Source organism: Lissotriton vulgaris, chromosome 6, assembly GCF_964263255.1.
Source record: "Lissotriton vulgaris chromosome 6, aLisVul1.2, whole genome shotgun sequence".
Taxonomy (NCBI): Eukaryota; Metazoa; Chordata; class Amphibia; order Caudata; family Salamandridae; genus Lissotriton; species Lissotriton vulgaris.
The window spans coordinates 59922962-59938584 of record NC_141694.1 but is presented as its reverse complement, the minus strand read 5'-3'; the positions used below and the strand labels follow the sequence as shown (position 1 = coordinate 59938584).

Sequence of the window (15623 nt, the reverse complement as noted above, 5' to 3'; positions counted from 1 at the left end):
GAAACCAGTCCTAGGATGCTTTTTTCCAGTCCAGGGAGGACCTGGCTTGGCAGTTCAGGCTGGACTGTTCCCATAGGGCACAGGGTCAAGACTGATTTGCATATGGCTGGGTTCAAACTGGAATGCTATCATCACTAATATGACCTATACCACCAAGGCACTTAAAAATTCATTCTTTTCATGTTGTACCATCTGTTACAAAGCTTTTGCAACTAACTCCTCTATTTTAATTATTGAGGTAGGAGGTACACCCATGTTGTGCCATCTTAAAATATTGCCCAATCCCTTAATTTAAAACAACAGTTGTGAGACGACGAATATCACACACCTTTGTGTCGCACTCAGACAAACATGAAAAAAAGTGTGTGATAGCGAGCTGTCGCCTCACGGGCGCACCACCAACGGGAACCTGGCAGGTACTCACCAGGGTTGCCCTGATCTCATCATTGGCACCATCAAGCTCAAAAGAAAGACATGTCCAATAACAAACAAGACAGTGTGTTTGTGAAAATGTGCAGTGTAAATAAACCACGAACAACACATATAGTGTCAAAACAACATACAACCCACAAACAACACAGATATATGTCTTTATTCTGTCTCTTTCATGTTGGTTGTGGAATCTAAAAAAGTGGGTATGGCTATTCCTTATCCAACCATACTCTACTAACAAGGGGACATGGCAAGTATTCTTAGAGGGGACTGTATCTTATTCAGGTAGCTTTTAATTGCTCTCACTTAAAGGTTTTAAAGCCGGTTTGCCCTGGATGAGTGTGTTGACGTGTTTCAACACGGAATTTCTTTGGATATCTCCTCAGGACAGGGATCTGATAGGCCTCAATGTTGCTGTCTGCTTTTGTCAAGATGACAAGAGCATTTTCTTTTTAAGTTGGTGAGGGTTTATCATCTAAGCATAGCATCTGTTTTTTGACATTAGTTAGTTGGTCAATCACTGGCATGATTTAGACTAGTGAGCTCCTGCATGTGTCAGGGGTCCCGGTTGCTTCCGACAGAATTTGCGATAAAAACTGCCATCCTCAATCATTTCTGCGAAATCAACAAAGACGCTTGACAAGAAAGAAGACCAAGTAGATAGACACACTGAATAGTTCTGCATAATGTGGCGACTCTGTGCTAATCAGGTTTAGGAGGTGGCATTTAGTTACTTTAAAGATAAGCAAATGAACTGACATGGTGTTGAGCACCATTTTGTTGTACCCACATCACAACTATATACATGCCACACCTCACTCAAGGGCCCTAATTCATAAAAGTAGGATGGTGAGTGAATGGTTTTAAGTAGGGTGAACAACCGCACACATGATATTGTGTGGGAACAACTGTAGGTAATCTCCTGCCCCGAAATAACTTGTAGGTTTACATCCTTCAAAATGTAGGTGTAAATGTGTGTTCAGCGTTGGATGATTTGGAAGCACCCCCATAAATGAATGCTGAGCTCTATTCACCAGCAAAGCCTGCAATGAGAATTTTCAGCCAGATTCATCAATGTCCAATTCTGCGATTTTTAAATTGCGAATAAATGCGAATCGCAATTTAGAAATCGCAGAACGGCATTCATGATGTTTTGCGATGTAAAAATGCGATTCGCAAGCGATCGCAATCGCCGATTGCGAGAAGTCCGAAATCGGTAAATAATCGCAGAATCGGCCGAAACCCCAGTTGAAATTGCGATTTCGCAATTACCGATATCGCAAATTGCGATCTCGCTAACTGCGAGATCGCAAAAACGGGAAGTTGCATCCTGAGCACAGTGATGACATCACAACCAGGAAGTAGGCAGGTCCCACCCTCATTCAGCAGTGAGAGTCTGAAGCACAGGCAGCAGTACCAGAGCTCCCCTCCAGTATTCCAACAGGACCACAGCAGGAGACACCACAGTGGCAGCCATGGCAGAGGATGCAGCAGGTGCTTCCACCAGTGGGAGGAAACGCAAAATAAAGTTTTCGGAGCAGGAGCTCGAACACCTAATTGAAGGAGTCTCCAGGGATCACAACCGCCTATTTGGCAAAGACTCCCGAAGGGTGCCAGAGGCGGACAAAAGACGCATATGGCTGCGCATCCGCGCCAAAGTCAATGCGGTGGGGGTGACCCAGCACTCGGTGGACGAGCTGAAAAAGCGCTGGTATGACTTGAGAGGGCGGGCAAAAGAAAAGATTGCAGAGAGGCTGGGGGAGCAATTGGCGACAGGTGGAGGGGAGCCCACCATCCCACCAAACACCCCACTGGAGGACCAGGTGGAGGATACCTTCGACCCACAGGCCTGCGTGGGTGTGACCCGGCTTGACTCCTCCCGACCCACCCAAGACACACCAGGTAAGTGCCATGCGACTGCAACCCCCTGTCCCCTAACATTGTCCACGACTCCAGTGCATCCCATTACAAACCCCAAGCATGCAGCCAATGTACAGCTCCATAGCGTAATTGCATTGTGGGACATGTAGTCTGGCCACAATTACCAACCTGTACCATAGAGCCCCACATGTCCAGTGACAGTCAATCCTGCATGCAGACAGGGAATGGTAGACTGCATGCATGTAGCAAGCCTAACTGTGTACGTAACATGCCACTAATCAACGTCCACTTTACATCACAGGTGGCGCTGATGTCCCCAGCACTGACAGTGAGGCCCTGGTGATTGAGGAGAACACGGAGGACACAGAGGGGGATACACACCATACTCCACAGCCCGGACCATCAGGGCAAGCCGCAACAACACCGGTCATCCCACCACCCGCCCCTGTGGCCCGTGCCACCCCCGTGACAACAGGCGCTGCAGTCGTACCACGCAGCACACAGCCAGCAGTGCGGCCTGCAACACCAGCAGCAGGTCGCCAACAAACCCGCCGCACTGCGGCTGTGAGGAGCCAGACGAGTGGTCTGGTCAGGGAGCCGCGCACCAATACATCCCGCGCTGGCAGGGGCAGAAGTGTTAGAGCAGGTGGGCTCTCCATTGAGCGCAGGATGCTGAGTGTTCACCAGACCCAGGCCCAACACCTAGCCGCCATCCACCTCCAACTGGATAAGACGGCACGTAACGTCGCACAAAGGACTGCAGCTGTGGAGGCCAATACTCAGGCAATGTCCCGTCAGTGGAATGTCAATCGCCACCAACACCGTCAACTGTTGACCCGCCTGTCGGCGTACACGAGGTCAAACCACATCATTTGTAACGCCACCCTGGCCATGCAGGTCCAAATGGTGCAGTGCTGCCAGGACGTAGCTACAGCCCTGGAGAACATATCAGTGGCCATGCAGGCCAGTGGCCATGGCCAGGCGGGGGTGGGGGGTGGCAGACGACAACAGTGAGGCAAAATCAAGCCACAGCAGCCAGTCCATACCACCGGTCGTGGCACCCCGCCGCAGCAGCAGGCCCTCTGCCGCCGCACGGCAAAATCAGGAGGAGGACGTAGAGAGGAGGTCTGGGGCAACTACCCGCAGACGCCACTGAACTGTGGTGCATTCCAAAGAGGCCACATGCTGACACAACAAGCATGCCATTCAGACTCACCTGGACATATGACGCACTATGTCAATCTGGGAACACTTTTCAGAATGCCATGTTTATTGTGAAGTAACAGTAACTAAAATTCTGAATAACGTAAACTGCCTCATGTCATTATTAATGTTGTCATGCATGAGTTGAGTAATGGGTGTGGGGAGTGGGTCCACTAGAAATAGTTCATGCAGATTTCGTTGCGGCGCTTGTGTCCTTCTGGTGGATTCTCCCCGCGTGCGTGACGCACATGTGCAGGTGGCCGATTGTCCCCTTCTGACTCACTGCCTGAGATGTCTACAGGTATCCTGCGCTTGGTAGCAATGTTGTGTAGGATAGCACACACTGCCACGATGCGGCAGCAGACCTCTGGATCGTATTTGATGGCCCCACCAGTCTTGTGCAGTATGCGGAATTTGCTCTTCAAAAGGCCAAATGTCCTTTCAATGCAATTTCTTGTGCGAATGTGTGCTGCATTGTAACGCCGTTGCTGTGGTGTTGCTGGGTTGAGGTATGGGGTGAGTAGGTACTCACGGAGAGCGTAGCCGCTGTGACCTGCATGATAGGAGCAGAGGGTGAGTGCCTGTGCAGCGCAGCGTCATTAGCATATTGTACTGTTGTGTGGCATGTGTACTTACCCAGTAGGTGTCCTTCACCAAAGTCTCCCCTGGCCAGTCGTGTGTGGAGGCCACTGTGCCGGAATATGAAGGAGTCATGTGTGCTCCCCGGGTACTGTGCTACTATGTCCGTGATGAATGTCTTTGCATTGCATACCATCTGTATATTGAGGGAGTGGTAGGACTTGCGGTTCCGACACATGTATTCTGTTTGTGCAGGTGGGCAGATGTGGATGTGGGTACAGTCATTGCATCCTATGATGTGTGGAAATTGGGCCACATTGTAAAATTGCAGCTTGGTTTCGTCCAAGTCCTGTTGGCTGGTGGGAAATGAAATGTAGTGGTGTAGGCGGGTCAGCATGGCCTCCAGGAAACTCCTTAGGCAGCGGGACATGGTGGGCTGGGATATACCCCCTGCAACAGCAATTATTCCCTGGAAGCTTCCGGAGGCCAGTAGGTGCAGGCTGCACAATACCTGCACATGTGTGGGGACGGGGTGGGTCCTCCTTGTTGGGTGCTGCAGGAGGGGGTCTAGGTCCCGGATCAGCTTGAATATCATTGCCCCACTTAGGCGGTACTTTGCGTAGATCTGCTCCCTAGTTTGGCCCAGTAGGGTGACCCGCTGACGGAATATCCGCTCCTGGATGCGTCGTCTGTTCCGTGCTGCTCGCTGTAGCCTTCGCCGCCTGACCACCATGTAGAGTCCTGGCATTGTGAGAGTCCTGAGGCTCCAGCTGCATGTCCTTAAGTGTGTTTGTTCAAGCCAGCAGCTGTGGGTACTTTGCAATACTTTTTTTCAGATGTTTTTTTTTCTTTCATGGTTACCACCTGGTTTGGGTTCTCCTTAATTTGCGAGTCGCTATTTGCGATTTTGGGGATTTTCGCAATTTGCGAAATTTCATGAATTGCAATAGCGATTTTTTTGCGATTTTGCACTTTTATTCGCAGAAAACCTGCTTTCTCGCTATTACTGAATCTCTGATTGTGTTCTGCCTGGTTTCTGCGACTTTCATAGCGATTTTGCAAAAATGTTTAGCGAATTCGCAATTTTGTTTGTTGAATACCTTTTCTACAAATTGTGATCGCAATTTCTTTTTCGCAGCTATTGCGATCGCAATTTGGCTTCATGAATCTAGCTGATTGTCCTTGAAGGCTCTTTAATTGATTCTCTAAATCAAACCTTTGGTGTGCAATGTAAAGAAATACATATACTTGCTGATCTTTTTCATGTTATTTAATTTTAGCTAATTTCAAAATGTTCTATAGTTACTAATTCATTTTGGGATATAAAGCCATCAACTAATTACTGTATTTTCCAATAAAATAATATCCTAAAATTAACATTAATAAAGGTACACTCATACAGTCATTCTAATGGAGAAGATGAATATTACAAATATCTTCACGGCAAAAAAACAGGCAAGCTTAACTTGCCAGGAGTTTAGCACGCTACAGAACTCCCACGTTGGAAAAAATGGAATTTGATTTTCTATAATGTATTTTTTCATGCTGGTGATGTCCTGACTCCAGCTCATTACTATCTAAGTTAGACGTTGCCACCCTTCCGTCACTATCTTGACAAACCATTCGAACATTCCCTGTTTAGGCTGGGTCAGATCCTCATGTTAGATTAAGTTTAATATTTACGTTAGAAGCCCTGGATGAAATGTTTTTTGTAATTCTACAATGCTGCCAAATAGTGATATAATTTGGTCTCCAAAAAAAACTCAAATATTTAGGTATAACTTTTACTGATTCGATAAAAGATACAGTTGAAACCAATTGTTCCACAATTTTAACCAATACCAAAGAGAAACTGGATAGAAGGCATAATCTTCATCTAAATTGGTGGGGATGTATTGAAGCAATTAAAATGTCTATAACCCCACAAGTTCTATATTTATTGTCTATGTTACCCTTCTCTTTCCGGTCCACTTTTTATGCTAAATTATATAAGTTATTTACTAAGTTCATCTGGAATAATAAACCTGCACGAATCAGTCTTAAGACTTTACAACTACCCAAAGGTGAAGGTGGGGTTGGTGTGGCATAATATTCCTTATGGTTCCATAGTATTCCCCCCTTTAATGCCCCTAAATGGCTTATCCTAGAGAAAATATCTTGGCCCCATATCCATTAACTGCATTTCTTACCATGGCAAATGGTTCTTTTGGTAAACGTTCCCCAATTATTGCCAACTCTAAAATTGCCCTTTTATCATTTGATAGTTGCTTTTCTATTAATCTGTCTTCCACTACAAAAGTTTCTCTTTGTTTCAATCCTAAACTCTAATATCATAAGCATATTTCTTTTTGGAATTTATGGATTACTGCTGGTATTTTCTTTGTTGATGACATCTGTCATTATGATATGTTTTACATATTTAATGTGATTCAATCTAAATACAATCTATCTTTGTCTCAATTACAAAAATATACATTACTATGTAATACTGTTCTTAATGCTTACCCGCAATTACTTTCTATGTCTCAGTCTTCTTGTATAGAGTTTTGTATTTCTGTATTCAACCACTCAGGACATACAGCCTCTAAAGTGTACAAAAAACGTACCACTTCTAATTCCTCCTTCTCGCATTTTAATAAAAAATGGTCACCACACATAAATCTTCAATCCCCTAAAATATCCTGAAAGTATATTTGCAAATCTACTACAGCTAATTATCTTCCGGCTACTCTTATAAAAACTAATGTTTATCCACTTTAAAAAAGCTTCTGGACTCCAGACAAATTATTTAAAGCTAAACTTCTAGATACTCCAAATTGTTGGCATTGTAAGTCTGCAACTGGGGACCTACGTCATTTATTTTTCAATTGTTCTATTATTCATCAGTTTTTATTAGACATATGAAATATTATAACCCGGATCCTCAAGATACGAACAACTTTACCTTTTCATAATCTAATACTCAAATCTTCTCTTTTTAAATCTACATCATCCCCTATGGATTGTAAATTGTTTGACTTTCTTATTTCTACTGCAATAAAATCTATTACCTGTAATTGGAAAAACGCTACCTTACTTTCAGTTAATGCATGTTGGGAATGGATTATTTTTCTTAGAGGTGGGCAATGCTCTTTTCCATGCTCTCCTAATGATTCTTCTCCTTCTAGATCTAATATGTGGTCAAGTTTGGACTCCTATATCATTGCATGTTCTTCAATTTAAAATGCTCTTTGAATTTTTATCAATCAATTTATGTTCAATGTAGCCCTTTTTTTGTTTGTATTATCTTTTTGATAGCTACTATGTAATTATTAATGCTGGTATAGATATTCTACTTCATTATTACTGGCTATCTATATTTCCTATGTTATAATATGTACCTATACCATATTGTTCAGTATTATTTTTTGTATAGTGTTTTAATATTCATGAAAAATTCATCTAATAAAACATTTTGAACATTAGAAGCCTTGGACGCATGTTGATGATGTCAACGCACAGCATGTTCGGCCATAATAGAACAGTACTTCTCTCTAACGTCCTCTCTAGGGTTACGCAGTCTTATATAGTCACAGATTACAACATTACAATACAAAAGAAATAACACAGAATTGATTAACGTGTGTAAAACCTGAATAGGTGTCATTAAACGGTCCCCTTTTTTTAACAGTGAACATTGATAAATCACCCAGAGGGTCTGTAATAGAAGAGGAAAATAAAAACGCCTCTACCAAGAGTAACAGTCATAAGAACGAGGTAAATCCCAGTGAATTTAGCGAAATAACATACCAGCAATATAATTTTCCTAAACTGATGACTTTTTTTCGACTTTGTAGAAATGATGTAAATGTTGGGATAGCTTGAAATCGCCCATTGATAAAAGCGACTTTCCAGCAGCTCATTCAGGTATGCATTATGTATACCTGGATAAACTTTGAGTGTGTGTTAGGAGTGGCAAAACCACCCAAAAGAACTCAGGGCATGAGGGTAGGGCAACCCACCCAAAGAGCTTGAATGTAACAAAGAATTGAGCTAGATCAACCAACAGCTCAATCGTAGAAGCTCATAGGGATTTGATGACAATAGGAATCCAATCCCAACCAAAACAATAACTTTTCTGGGGATGCCAGTGAAGGGGGTGATCACAATGAGGTTGTTGAATTAACAAATATCTTATAGGCCTGTATGATAAAACTTATCAAGATATAAAATGTTTTTCTTTTTTGATACAAAAACAAATTCATCTAGAAATTGTTTAGGAGCTAATGAAAGACGATGAGGAGAATGTGGAGAAGATAATGTGGTCAAATGATGTAATGTGGAGATTATAATGTGGTCACACTACGAAATGTTGATTTTTGTAAATACAATTATGAAGCAATTTTCGTTTTTATAACAAGTAATTTTATACTTTTGTTTTAAATTTAGAGTGGTTTTAAATGAAATATTGTCCTGAAGAAGGTGACGATCTATATCACCGAAACGCAGCGTCGACGTATTTTCTTTGTTCCAATGTATATTGTTTTTAAATCATGAAATGTTTTTTATGAATAAATGTGATGTTTTTAATCAACATTTGTATGAATAAGATAATACATCTTGGAGATATACTCGATAAATCTTTTTGTCCGCACATTCTCATTGGCTCTACTCGATGCATGATTTAAATTCTTGAAATAGATTTTTTTTGCTGAAATTGTAAATTTGTCAATCCTTACACAACCTCAGATACAACGTATGTCTCACCAACTATCCCTGACTTGGATCCCTTAGAGACCTTAGTAAGCATGGGCGAATTTTGCGAATCTGGCGTTCACAAATTTTGCGAATTTGCGAACTCGCAATCCGCAAAATCCGCGAATTCTCGCGAATTTGCGGATTTTTTTTTGTGTTCGCAAGGATTTCTGCCAGTTCGCAAGGATTTCTGACAGTTCGCGAGGGTTTTGTAAAAGTTCGCAATTGCGAACTTACATGTAGGCTCGCAACGGTCACGATTATGTTGTTTCTACGTCTGGTTCATCATCACAGGTTCCCAGCACCCTCTGTTTCACCCCTGCCACCCTCTGTTTCACCCATGTCACCCTCTGGTACATCAATGCCACCCTCTGGTTCATCATCACTGTAGATTATGGGGGGGAAAAAGCAAGCACACCTGCCTGCTTCAACTGACATGAATTCATTTGGGGTTGATTTATTAATGTGTCACTGTTTTAAAATTCCAGTCTGGAACCTGCTTCCTTATCTGTAATTTGCTTTCTGTTGCAGTGCAATTTTTTTTCCAGGACCTTTGTGGCCTACTTGTAGCTATTCTATGAGCCTGCTGTGAGGGTCAGAGCAGGGTCATACAATTGTTGCAACTAGCAACTGAACTCTGGAGGGGCCCTTGTCAGGAGGCACTACAGGGAACGGTTACTAATGATGAGTTTGAACTTTTGAACCTGCTTTCACTTTTGCAAAACTCGTTTTTCTGCAGAACAGCATTACAGCAACTGTAATGCCCCACCAAGCTTATATGAGAAAGTTGATTTCTAATCCAAAAGTTATCCAAAGAAAATCAAAAGGCCTCAAATCCAAAAAAGTGCAGGCAAATGTCAACCTGAGGAGTTATTCTGATAAAAATCATAATTTTCAGAAGGTCTATGCTGCTTGCTAGTAGATTTCTTGTGCAGAATTGCAATTTTTGTAATTTCGCGAGTGCGAGATTGTTGCTGCCCGCCGCACCTACATGTTCGCAATTGCGAACTTACACCGCAAAGAAAAAAAATCCGCTGCGCGCGAATTTTCGGTAAATTCGCGAGCGTTCGCGGATTGCGAATTTACCGAAAATCCGCAAAATCCGCGAGCGTAACGGATTTTCCGCCCATGCTTAGACCTTAGTCTCCTTACTAAAAACAGATGAAAAGGGGACCTTTATATTTGTTTCATAGTAATTAACCCCTCCCTTTTCATAAAAGGGTTCCTCCTAAAAACTTTTTTTGATTGTTAAATGATTTTAAGGGCATTTAAAAGAGGGCGGGAGGGAGGCGGGTGGCAGGCAACTTCGCTCCTCCATGGCGTGTGTGTAGTGTTGCCTACTTTGCTAATCACGAAGTAGGCAACACTACGCACACTCCATGGAAGGAGCGGAGCACTACTCCCACCCCTACTAGAAACGATCAGCACAGCTAGAGTGTGAGGTCAGGAATTTGCAAAAGAAGCATTAAAGAGCAGCTCGAAAGATGGCAGTAAGGTGCATAACTAATGCTCTTAATTACAAAGTTAAGGGATTTTAATCGTAAATGCGCCCAGAAGATACAGGACAAGTTACTAAACTCATCTAGGCACTTATGATGAAGTGAAAGCAATAAGCGCAGAGCAGTGACTCCCCATAAGATACTACTGCAAGTACTGGGAGCAAGGACAGGCTGAGCCACTAAAACCTGTCTAGCAGAACACAGGACCCTTGAGGAGAGGTCAGAGGTAGTCTAGGTCAAGTCAGGTACCAAGAAAGGAAGCCAATGGCAGAGCTGAGGGCAGAAGAAGGATAAAACAGCCAATGGCAGAGCTGAGGGCTGAAGCAGGATAAGATAGCCAATGGCAAAGCTGAGGGCTGAAGCAGGATAAGATAGCCAATGGCAGAGCTGAGGGCTGAAGCAGGCTGAATAGTCAATGGCAAAGCTTAAGGTTGAAGCGGGTTAGATAGCCAATGGCAGAGCGGAGGGTTGAAGCGGGTTAGGATAGCCAATGGCAGAGCTGAGGGTTGAAGCAGGTTAGGATAGCCAATGGCAGAGCTGAGGGTTGAAGCAGGTTAGGATAGCCAATGGCAGAGCTGAGGGCTGAAGCGGGCTAAGATAGCCAGGTTCAAATGAGTACCGGTACTTGCACCCTCATTTATACTTAGCTGTGGAGTAGTAAAAATTAGGAAAAAGTGTGTTCAGACTTCTGAATTTTTCCTCATATTTATACGATTCGACAGATGGTGCGAACAACAGGAAAGGACGTTTTGGAAAAAGTGCAATAAAAATGTGGTTTATTCTTCTTCTTTTTTGACGCGCTTTTTCCACCAACCCTCTAATTATGGATTCCTCCTTTTGTGACAGGAAGGAAGGTGGGGGGAGCAATTAAAGAACCGCCTGGATCGAGTTGTCGGTTCAGGAAATGTTCTGAGTTTACTAATATTTTTTTAATATACAGTGATGGATTCTTTTTCAATTAAACTTTAATTAGTAAACCACTGGACCGGTCTAGCAGAGTTGCAAACATCAACTCCAGGCATAACCTAGACATGCCCAAAAATGAGTCACAGGAAATTGCTTTTTGATTATGAGCAATATGATCATGTTAACTAAAAAAAGAAGCATCTGCAATGCAATAGGTTTCTCATTTACGCGAGTTTGAGCTATTGGCATTGTCAATGACAATGCCATTTATTTATGTTTTTGGGTTTAAAACATAAATAAAAGGCATTGTCATTTACAAAGCCAATAGCTTAAACTCTCGCAAATGCAAGACCTATTGCATTCCAAAGGCATCACCTGGTTGCCCCCTTCCGTCTCCCATGGCCCCTGAAGTGCTCCCTGTTTGCTACGAGTTAAATAAACAAGCCGGTGCTCACAGCTGAGCACGAGAGACCCTCCTGCAGTAGGAGACACTCATAAAAAAATAGTGCTTACAGACTAAAGAAGACGTACAGTGTAACAACCAAAGTAAAAGGCCAGTCCACTTGGAAGGTTACAAATGAAGATAAGGCGGTACTAAGGAGGGTCTAACAAGCCTAATAACGAATCAGAATCCAGCATTTACAAAGGACAATGACACAAGTGAATTAAGGACAATGACACAAGTGAATTACAAATATGGGTGAAGCGTGGGCGGGGCTGCAAGTACATACTTCAATACAGCATGGCTTGCAGAGCAGCGCATACGCTGCCCAGGCTTGCCCTTAAAAGTCCCAACAAGGTATTTGGGAATCGGTCCCTACAAAAGCTTCTGATAGGCTCTACCGTTCCTCCCTCCCTATCTAAATATATGCACCAACAGAACTCTTCCTGACAACAAATATAAATCATTTGCATAAAGACACGCATGCGCACTTCCACTTGGGTTAACGAGCACTGAATGCAGAACATTTCAGCGGCAAGTGTCCTTGAATCACCAGAAAGCAGCATCTTTTTGTAATGATACAGGTTTCTTTAAATATCGCTTACATGTAGTCAGGGCACAAGTCCTAAAAAAAGATGTGGGGGGCGCTGGCGTCACGACAGGAAGTGACATCACGAAAGGTGGCTTGCACTCAGTTGCAGTTTATAGTTATCGAGCTCCCGGTAAAATAAGTGGGGGGACGCCGTCCACCCGCGTGGTACCCCGACTCGAGCCCTGCATGTAGTGTTCATACGTTCGTAATCGTTATCTCCGCACGAGCGAACGACTGCCAAAAGATGGCCATAAATGCAGCCAAATACAACCGAGGCTGTCGGTACCCAGAAGCCCGTTCAAATTAAGTCATGATAGCCAGGGCGTACTCAGATGAGAACATACCCAGCAGCTTCAAGGAGGTGATGACATCAGAAAGCAGACACTATATTTAAACAGCTGATGACAGCCAAGGTCAAATGATTGGAGCTGGGGAACCAGGTTCGTGTCTCAGCGTTGGCTCAACATCCTGTGATTCTGGGAAAATCACAGTCTCCCCGGGCCTACCAAGAAAGAATGTGTCCTTGTTATGTAATGTAACTGATGATAACAGCTGAGTCTGAAAGTGTGGATGTACCTTGCAAGGCAAAGGTGTCCAGTGTGAGTTATTGAGTGCTGCATTCAAGTCATATTTTCAAGACATGCCCTCACTACATACATAATTCCCATTTATGTTGTTTTCACACAAATCCTCAAAATTAGAAAAGGTTTAACTGAATCTAAATACATCTGTAGTAAAAGAATCCTGAAGTCTTCTAAGACGTTAAAACAGGGTGTAACAATATCCATGGATAAAATAGGACCATATACCTTAAACAATAACCCAAGAGCGAACTTCAGCGTCAGGACAGGTGACAATAGGCAAAGTTAACAGGATCTGCTCCCATGGTGAGGCCCGCCACTTGCAGACAACACCAGCAACAGATACTCTCAACAATAACAAGAAGACAGATAACAGGTAATCCCCTGCTTGGGCACCAGGGTCTGTTACATATGTAGGGATTAGAGCTTGTCTATTGGCACGTGATGCCAGGCCTTCAGTGCTTGGTGGAATTCTGTATCAAACTACTAATTTTATTAAAACAGCTCCATGCTGTACATTTGCTAGAACTTTAAATTGTGTACCATGGAAATGGATAATATACATTTGTTTTTCAGTGCAAAGTAAACTACTGTCTTGCTATTAAAACCATGGATGGGTGCACTCCTAGGGCTCCATCAGGATGTCGGGTGGATTTCCTCCGCCAGGGTAGCGGTGGCCACCGCCACCCTGGCGGAGGCAATCCGCCCGACATCCTTCCCTGCATTCCCCCCCCACCATATTACGATGGCGGAGGGGACCGCAGCAGTGGGAAACACCGCCCGCCTGTTTTCCGCCCCGGTCGCCTTGCGGCCGGGGTGGAAAAGGATAACATGGTGGCGGTGTCTATCAGACACCGCCAGCCATATTAGAATAGGCATTTTTCAATGCCTGTCCGTGGCTGCAATGCCGCCACGGAAAGGCATGCGGTGTTCACTCTGGGGGGCCCCTGTGGGCCCCCAGAGTGATGGCCAAAGGGGTGTGGCACACGGGGGGTACCTGTGGTACCCCCCTGCATTTGCATAATCGCAGCGGCAGGCACCGCGCGGTGCCTGCCGCTTCGATTATGCAAATGCGTGCATTTGTTGTTAACATTGTGGCGGGCGGTGCAGTGAGCACCGCCCGCCACAATGTTAATTTGAGGGATGCGCCCGCCACTGTGGTGGGCGCATCCTAATGCCAATGTCGGGACCCCCGCCCTTTAGGCGGGCGGTCCCGATTTACGATGGGATGACGGGCGGGCAAAGTCCGCCCGTCATCCTAATGGAGCCCTAAGTCTCTGCTGTTACCGGCCGCCCTTGCCGCCAGGATATGCACCAACCTGAGATAACTGGGTGCCACGAGACTTGGAATATACCTTGCCTAGATGTGGGAGATTGACGCTGGATTTTAAATGAACCCTTAAACTGAGGCCCATCAGAGGGCTTTGAATTTTGCCGGTAACAGCAGGGACTAAAAGTGCACCCATCCAGGGTTTTAATAGCAAGACACACTACAAGGTCCAGAATGCTTTGCCCATCCAAGAGCGTGGTATCGTTTGAAAAGAAGGGTGTGCCAAGCAACGCACATGGAAATCAGCCTTTGAAAAAGAAGCAAGAAGCTTCGATACGAGTCGGCGTAACCGACTAGAAACTGATTGAGAAGCCGTGGGAGCATTCTGTCCAAGGGCAACATTTTGACCAATAAAGGCATTCCTACCCTATGGGCGCCTGGAGCGATATATATATATATATATATATATATATATATATATATATATATATATATATATATATATATATATATATATAAGCAGCTTCCAAACACCAACACGCTGCACACACGAGTGGGTGCACACAACACGGGGGTGTACCCGTGAAATTCAATTATCGCTCCAAAATATCCCAGGATTGAAGGTCCTTTTGGAAAGTAGCACACACAGGGGGTGGTTCTGCAAAGATTTTATTTCAAGAACCAAAACAGCAACGACGCGTTTCGCCTTAGGGCTTTGTCAAGTTGTACAAAGAGCCGAGGCGCTCGTCTGTTTAAAAGGACGTCATACAACATGAAGAACATCAAGGTAGGACTGTGTAATCAAAATTAATGCGGCCGCCATATTGGAGTGGTCTCTAATACGCACAAATTCACATTGTAACAATATTGGATTGCATAACGAGGTAATCTCAAAATGCAACAATTCACAATTTCAAATATAGGGTAGCACATGACTATTCAAGCTTAAAATGTGTATACACAGTCACTACGATGCAATGCAAATTGATTATGCTCTGGATGAGCATGGCCGTGGAACCATATGTAATGAAAACAATATAAACCAAAGATGGTAGCACGGGGAAATTCTCACGGTACAATACCGCCACATATAGAAAACCCATGCATATAATATACAATATCTGAATGACATTCACAAAAGCGGACGGATCCACATACCACAACTATGTCGCCCTGGATGGGCACAATGCTTGTTGAACTTCAAGTTGGACATCAATAAATCAAAATTCATCCTAATACCATTATACATGAAAATGACTAAGATTATGTATAAATATGCTAAAAAATGCCAATAATTATTCTGGCTAATCAAGGCTCTAATATGCCACGGATGATCAAAGATGGTGGATAAGGAACATTGTAAGGTACAGTAAAAATAATATGATGAGATACTTCAGATAATTAAATTAAGTATGAGGGCTACCCAGTCAGCCCAGGTGGACTGATAACTCTTCATGCATGTTCAGGCCGGTAGGGTGCTTACACTGTAGATCGATAATATATC

At 43.7% G+C, this 15623-nt stretch overlaps 1 protein-coding gene across 1 annotated transcript in view; it reads left to right on the top strand.

The window, feature by feature from the left end:
- The first annotated feature begins 1907 nt into the window (after positions 1 to 1907).
- Positions 1908 to 15623, top strand: part of LOC147706786 (uncharacterized) — a 15876-nt gene continuing 2160 nt past the window's right edge. The window contains exons 1-2 of the mRNA XM_086925584.1: positions 1908 to 2334; positions 2615 to 3276. Of these exons, the coding sequence (XP_086781710.1) occupies positions 1908 to 2334; positions 2615 to 3276 (1089 nt within the window). The remainder of the gene's footprint in view (positions 2335 to 2614; positions 3277 to 15623) is intronic.